Source organism: Nannobrachium achirus (genome assembly GCF_963921795.1).
Source record: "Nannobrachium achirus genome assembly, chromosome: 18".
In the NCBI taxonomy this organism is placed as follows: domain Eukaryota; kingdom Metazoa; phylum Chordata; class Actinopteri; order Myctophiformes; family Myctophidae; genus Nannobrachium; species Nannobrachium achirus.
The window spans coordinates 35,298,079-35,306,265 of record NC_137825.1 but is presented as its reverse complement, the minus strand read 5'-3'; the positions used below and the strand labels follow the sequence as shown (position 1 = coordinate 35,306,265).

The window sequence follows — 8,187 nt, the reverse complement described above, 5'->3', positions numbered from 1 at the left end:
TTCCTGCTGCTGCTGCTGCTGCTGCTGCTTTTTGCTAGTGGGCTGCATGCCTGGCCCTGGGCTGACAAATAATAATATCGAAACCGATATTTAGAAGCAATAATGTTGCTTAATAATTTGATGAAGGAAGAAAAACGAATTTCAACCACTGTTTTTTTGCACCTGTATAAACCTATGATGTGACAAAGATGTGTGTGTGTGTGTGTGTGTGTGTGTGTGTGTGTGTGTGTGTATCATCAAATAATTTACCAAAAATAGAATTAAAAATGAAAGATCAGATTAGCCACTTAACCATATTCGAATCACATTATAGGCCTACTAGTAAGACGCCTCAGGACGACAAGCGACCTCGCCCTCACAGTGATGTGGACATCAGGGATCTCCATATATGGGCATAAAAGGGATTTGTACCCCCTGGCATCACAGGGATCTCAAACAGGGCATCATTAATATTGATAACATCAGGGAACTCAATATATGGGCATAAAAGGGATTCTGTTAGAGTGGCAAACCCATTCTGGTAGAGTGGTTCCCCTGGCGGCGAGGTTGCGCCACAGTGATGTGGACATCAGGGATCTCCATATATGGGCATAAAAGTGATTTGTTCCCCTGGCATCACAGGGAACTCTCTAACAGGGCATCATTATGACATCAGAGAACTCCATGTTAGTGTGACATCACAGTGAAGCCAGAGTGTGATGTCAGAGCAGCAAACCCATTCTGTTAGAGTGGTTCCCCTGACATCACAGTGACATCAGAGCATGATGACATCATGATGACACATTTTTACACGTACACGTAGCACACGGAGACAAGCTGTGACGTTTCTCATGGTAAACTGCTACCTTCAGTCGCAATTATAGCAAAAATAGTAAAAAAAAAAAGTAAAAATAGCAGATCTACAAGCTCACAATGCATTGCAGAGCTTGTATCATCTATTTTCCGCAAAGAGGTTTGATGTAGAGGGAAAAAAGAGCACACCAAGTATTGAGTGTTTAAATGTCTTAAAATGCATGTGAACAAAAAACAACAACAACGTCAAACAAGTCTCTGAAAAAGTGTAATCTGCAACAATTTAATACAATATGTGGTGGGGGGTCCCCGTGGTGGGGGTCCCCCGTTTCATTTCTCTCTGAAGACATTGAAGACCCCTGCCCTACACCACCGAAAAGATGGTATTCCAAATGATAAATGTATGAATGGTTATAGTGCTACCCTGAACCCCCACCCGTTTATAGGACGTGATTAGTGGAGCTGCCTCTGTTGTTGTGATAGTGGACATCTCTGAAGTTTTGGATGTAGTTTGAAAGGTACATGGGTATCTCTGCGTACGGTCGCGGCGTAGTCGTGTATCTTGTACACCAGGCCCATTGCAAGATATTGTACTCTGTCAACTACCCTGAGCCATTCCACCCTTTCAAAACGATCAGGGTCAAAATGAGTCCTATAAGCAGTAGCCTAACCAGTTTATTTTTGGATGATTGGAGCCTTGTTTTTAAGGCCTTTGCGGCGCTACCGTACCATACATAGACTACATAGTCATAGAGGGGTTATAACAAGATGAAAGTGTTTGAAAATGTTTGGGAACCATTGACCTAAAGCTACTTAATATAGGCCTACCTGTTTATTATTATGATTACTTGCACCAGCAGAGCACTCATGTGATGAGTGCTGTAGAAAATGTTTGGGAACCATTGACCTAAGCTACTTAATATAGGCCTACCTGTTTATTATTATGATTACTTGCACCAGCAGAGCACTCATGTGATGAGTGCTGTATGTGGGTGGCTGAAAGTACAGAGGCAGAGGCTTTAGCCAATGAGGGAGCAGCGTTCTCGGCGACGTCACCAACAAGTGTCGACGACGCGTATAACCACCAACAAACAAGTGTCGTAACTCATAACCAATGAGGTCACTCAACCTCATTTCGTCACCACCAACCAACAAGTGTCGTCACATACAAGTGTCGTCACATGTGATGTGACGACACTTGTTGGTTGGTGGTGACGCCACAGAGCACAGAGTTCATCACCCTACTTGTGCAGGCAAGGAGTGTGTGTGTAAAATCTGGCATGGATCGGGTCAACGGGTGCGGAGATATAAGCAGGGAAAAAGTGTGACGTGTGAGCACATTTGGTCATTTTTTACATCTGGGGGTCCCCCAGGGACCTGGGGGTCCCTGGGGCTCCGGGGGTCCTTGGAGGTTGTAGTTTGGCAGTCAAGGAGTGTGTGTGCAAAATTTGGCATGGATGGGGGCAACGGTTGTGGAGATATGAGCAGGGCAAAAGTGTGACGGACGGACTGACTCACTCACTCACCCACGGACAGCCGGTGGAGGTTTTGGTAGTAAATGCGACCTACGGTCGCAACAAAACATATATAGGCCTATACAACAGTGTCACAAAAATGTATAGATAGCAGGAGACACTTTTCGATATGCGCATATAATAATAATAAAGCTATGATTTTGAGGCATAAAAGTACCCTATGCAGTATGCCACCCTATGCAGTATGTAGTGGAGAGATTGGGGAGAATAAGCATGGTCACTACTGGTGACTGATTTGCTGCTGCAATAATATACTAATAAAAAAAACCAAAGAATATGACCTGTGGAATTACATTAAAACATCAAAATGAAACCAAAACACACGCAAACATTTTTAAAAATCACGTTCCTGCCTAGCTCTGGTACGGGACGTCTCTTCTAGCTACTGGCTCCATTTAGGAATTCTCCACACAAAAGCCAGAAAGGTATGTAACTATAACGAAAGAACTCCGACGAATTTCACGGATCCAAACAAATGTCCGTGAGCCGCTGCTTGTCTACTTTTCACCACGGCTCACACGCGCAACGTGTCCTCTACAGAAATGAACTTTTTGACGTAGTTAAAAGAAGAAGCGTATTCCCCAAATGAAATCTCCATTGCAACGGCATCAAAGATGGCCGACAGCCGTGTTTGTTTACCAAGCGTCACATAACGTCATCAAAGTGCGTCATCATCGACTTCGACATGTTTGGCTAAAAGCTGGAGGTGAACTGAACACTTTACACAAACGAACCCTTATATTGACCATTTTTATCAGGTCGTACACACTACAGAGTACAGAGAGACCTGTCCGGGGGGATTGTTCATCTTTTTGTTTCATCAAACACAGGTGGTTTCCTGCATTTGTGGACTGTTTGAACTGTTTCACTTCCTTGGGTTTTCTCTATGTAGTCGCACAGCATAGATGGTATAATTAAATATTGATTGAATACTTTATTATAAGTTTGCATAGGAGTACAGAACTGTACAGTTAGTTCACTGATACAAGTCAACTAAAAGGATAACAACCGCAAGAAAGCTGTTTGCATTGGAGTGCCTTTGAACTCAATTCATACAAGTAGCTTCACAATGGCAGCTAAAAATCAGAAAGCCTTCCAGTTTGTGGTCGTGGGAGGCGGCATCGCAGGTGTAACGTGCGTTGAGCAGCTGTTGTCCCGGTTCCCGTCTGCCGGCGTGGCTTTGGTCACGGCAGCGCCTCAGATCAAGACGGTGCAGAACTTCAAGCAGGTGTCCAAGATGCTGGAGCAGTTTGACGTCGCCGAACGGCCCTCCAGTGTTCTGGAGGAGAAGTATCCCAACCTGACTGTCATCCAGTCCACTGTCGCAGCCCTCCACGCACGGAAACACACGCTGCGGACCGCGGATGGGCTGGAGGTGAGTTACGAGAAACTGTGCATCTGCAGCGGGGCCAGACCAAAGCTCCTGGCCAAGGACAACCCTTTTGTGCTGGGAATACGAGACACGGACAGTGCCCTGGAGTTTCAGAAGCGCTTGTCCAAGGCAAAGAGGATTGTTGTCGTTGGCAATGGTGGGATCGCCTTGGAGCTGGTGTACGAGGTGCAGGGCTGTGAGGTGGTGTGGGCTGTGAAAGATAAAGCCATCGGGAACACCTTCTTTGATGCCGGAGCTGCACGGTTCCTGATCCCCTCCCTGGAGGCAGACAGACCAGAGGGAGGCACAGCTACCTGCAAGAGGGTCCGTTACACCGTAGAGCAGGCCAGGCCTGGACCCTCGCACCCTGCAGAGCCTGGCAGTGCTCTGGGGCCAGACTGGCATGAATGCATCACGCTCAGAGGAGAAGAACAGAAGGACGCTCACAGAGTGTCAGTGGAGTATGAATGCGAAGTGGACAAGATCTACACCCGTGAGGAGCTGGACGCGCCCGTATCCGAGGCAGGATCCTGGCCGCTTCACGTCCGGCTGACCAATGGGAAGACCATCGGCTGCGACTTCATCGTCAGCGCCACCGGTGTGGTGCCAAACACAGAGCCGTTTCTACAAGGCAATAACTTTGCGCTGGCGCACGACGGTGGCTTGCGTGTGGACGACCACATGACGACGTCAGAAGCGGATGTCTATGCAGCAGGTGACTCGTGCAGCGCGTGCTGGGAGCACAGCCCGCTGTGGCAGCAGATGCGCCTGTGGACACAGGCCCGTCAGATGGGCTGGTACGCGGGCCGCTGCATGGCGGCACACGTCCTGTCAGAGCCGATAGAGCTGGACTTCTGCTTTGAGCTCTTCGCGCACATCACCAGGTTCTTCAGCTATAAGGTTGTGCTGCTGGGGAAGTTCAATGGCCAGGGGCTGGGGCTCAATCAAGAGCTGCTGGTGCGTTTCACCGAAGGCCAGGAGTACGTCAAGGTGGTTCTCAGCGAGGGCAGGATGGTGGGGGCAGTGCTCATTGGCGAGACGGACCTGGAGGAGACGTTTGAGAACCTGATCCTCAATCAGATGGACCTGACGCCCTACGGAGACGAGCTGCTCAACCCCAACATCGATATAGAGGACTACTTTGACTGACTTCCAGCAGTGGTGGAAGAAGTACTCTGATTTTTGAGCGGTGCTAACCACTCCTACGTCTGGCTTTGTGTGTAGGTCCCTATGTCCGCATGAGCACACAAGACTAATGTCATAGAAAGTACGCAGAGACCGACATCACCACAGCTGATGTCACGGACAGAACGGCCCATACAAGGAGATATGCACGTGTGTCATGTCCATGATGAGTAAAAAGAAAAATCACACCTGTGCGAAGTGAGTGAGGTGCGAATCTTCTTTTTACTTAAAGCTATACTGTGTAAGTTGCTCAACTTGTGGTCAGTAGCTCTATAGCAAACCTCGGTCACGTCCGCGTCTTTCGTCCGTTTTTCGGTTCTCACACCCCCGCGTCTGCCTCCACCTCGCCGAGATCTATCTTTTGAGGGGTCCCTGGTTCCTGTGCGTTCAGCCATTCCGGAGATACACTCCTTCACCCTTGCTTCAACGTGCACCCGAGTATAGAGAAACACGGGAGACTACAAATATGGCCGCCCTAGCGACCCCACTCCAAGATGCGCTGTGATTGGCCGGCAGTGTATAACCCTCGCTGTGATTGGCCGGTAGTATGATGACGTCATTTTGCCGCGAAATTCTCCCCCCCTCAAGGCTCATAGAAAACATATAAAGAGAAGGCTTTTGAAGCTGAAAATAACGGAGTGGGGGTTCTAAAACTTTAGCGATTTAACAGTTAGGACCATTTTAAGATTTGTTTTATAAAAAAAGTTACATGGTATAACTTTAAAATCACGTCACCCATTTTCAACCTTATCTTTATCCACCTGTTTCCGCAAGAATTTACTGTAGAATTATGTGTGGGACACTTCCGGATAACAGCAGACATACAAGCTCTTGTCGCGTCGCAGATGCAAACGTTGTGAGCTTGTAGTTCACACTCAGCTGCGACGCCGGGACTGCACGATGGGACGTTGGAAACTTGTGGATATAATTGGGCTCATTTTAAGATGGCACCATTTCTGTCTACTCACTCAGTCTCATTGGCGGGCTGTGGACAGTTCAGATGGGGATTCCAAGCTAGTAGATTCTACAGCCTCTCTCTTTCTGGACAGTTACTGTATCATGCTGAAATAGAAGCCATAGCATATTAATAGATAAAATAAAATCAGTTTAAAATCTTGTTTGAAATGACCAAACCTGCAGTTTTCTGAACTGTCCTCAGTCCTCCTTTCTTCTTCTTTCGTGTATCATCATCCTTGATGATTGGTTGACGACATTTTATTTCACAAGATTTCTTGTTACTTTGGGGAGGCCATGGGGCTGGCTGTCGTCTTCTCCCCCTTGCTGACGTTGGCTTAGGCAGGGTTTGAACCACTCACCTTCCGCACAAAGGGCATATGCACTAACCACTACACCAACGTCACGCCCCAGTCCTCCTTTGAGACAGATTGATTAGACAGAAATGGTGCCATCTTATGAGTATTCCAATTATATGAAGAGATTTGGCCCACTTCACCCATTTTCAACTGAATCGAATTGTAACTTCCACACATCAGTTATTGTTTGAGTGTGATTTGTGATGCAATTAGGGATGTAGGACAGCTCAGAGCACCACTCCTACGTCTGGCTTGTGGTAAAAGGCATTAAAACAACTAGACTGCACTCTGCTGAGATGCCAACTTGTGTCTTGTGCACTCGTGGCCATATATGGCCTACTAAGCTTTTGTCATTCTATGCTGCTGTATTTCATAGGCAGGTTATGTATTCGTTTTAATTTATTTCTATACTATCGCGCTGAAATCATTGAAATATCCAAAGCATACAGATGTTTTACAGCAAAGCCCATTAAAGATTTGTAACTGAGAAGAAATATGTGTATTTACTGTAGGTTGGAAACTAAATATCTTTTTCACCTTTACATCTCAATGTGGTTGGTTAAGGGGAATTGTGGGTACAGGAGAGATTCAGTAAACCATCCATCGAACCACCAGGTTGGATTTGCTTTGCTTAAGGCTTAAGAAATGGTGCAAAGCACATAGCAAGACGCATGCATGCACGCACACACACACGCGTGCACACAAACACACACGCACACACACACACACACACAGGGTTCATTCTGAAACTGTCACAGTATATCAATTAAATTTGGGAAACTGGCATCAATATCACAGTTGCCTACATGTTGAACATTCAGTGTATGTTGTGTTTCTCTTTGTTGACCAATGGGAATTTGTCAACTCACTGATTATTTGAAATCTACAAATCTGTAAAATGTCCCACGTGTAATGATTCTCACGCGCAATTATGCAAAGATCAACCTATTGCATACAGTATACTGAAAATAAAGTGACTCCAATGTGGAGCTCTTCAGCCCTGTCCGCCCCCATTATAACCGAGGCATTTTCACTCGCTGGTAAGTAGACTAAATCACGTCTTTCCCCCCCTTTTAATAATGTTGTCTACCTTGGAGAGGCCCGTGAATGAGTTAAAAGCGGGAAAATGACGCGATTTAGTCTACTTACCAGCGAGTGAAAATGCCTCGGTTATAATGGGGGCGGACGGGGCTGAAGAGCAGCAAAGGCTCGCTAAGAATGAGAACAGGCTCCATGCGACGCCACTTCCGGTCTGCGGCGAGATCAAAGCATGTCACCACTCTGCTTACACTACTCTGGTAAGGACAAGCTATGACATTTCTCATGGTATACTGCGACCTTCGGTTGCATTAAAACATACATATGTGAATTGCATGGAGGTACTTCCTTGATCTACTGGCAGCAGACAAGAAATGTGGCCTGCATGATCGGTCCTGTGGTTTGTGAACGAAGCCCTGGACACCTTAAAAATACCGTATTCACCATGGAACAAAGCATAAAGCAGATTAGTGACACAGTTTTGGTGGACTTAAGACTGCACTGAGCGAGCCGCACTATTCAAGCTAATACACTTTAACCTAGCTACAGTATGACTCCATTTGACCTAAAAGCATGTAACTATGGAGTAACAACTCTACTTCGTCACAAAATGTGGAAACCTCATTCATGCCATCTAATCTGCTCTTTGAATCTAACTGGGACAAAGAGCCATGATGCCAAGAGAGGAAACAGACTCTTATTTGGCAATCGCTGCAAGATGGCATTGCAGTAGGCTAGTGCCACTGCCATTTTCAAGCAAACGTTTTCATCCCCTATACTTCCCCATACTAACAGTTGTCAGGTTATAAATCCTCATTCCTCCAGACCTTTGTACTTTAGCTTTTTTTACGTTTGGGATTAGTTTTAGTGAACTTTATTACAATAGAAATTATACTGTATCTGACTGTATATTATAATAGTGTAACCTTTATTTTAAATTACTTGCTTTTTA

The 8,187-nt window shown here is 46.1% G+C and overlaps 1 protein-coding gene across 1 annotated transcript; it reads left to right on the top strand.

Moving 5' to 3' along the window:
* Positions 1 to 3,396: 3,396 nt before the first annotated feature.
* On the top strand, positions 3,397 to 4,959 carry LOC308303746 (pyridine nucleotide-disulfide oxidoreductase domain-containing protein 1-like; the record flags this gene model as incomplete). Its single annotated transcript, XM_080748242.1, has 1 exon — positions 3,397 to 4,959. The coding sequence occupies one exon, from the start codon at positions 3,397 to 3,399 to the stop codon at positions 4,846 to 4,848; it is 1,452 nt and encodes a 483-aa protein (XP_080604368.1). The 3' UTR covers positions 4,849 to 4,959.
* Positions 4,960 to 8,187: the final 3,228 nt, after the last annotated feature.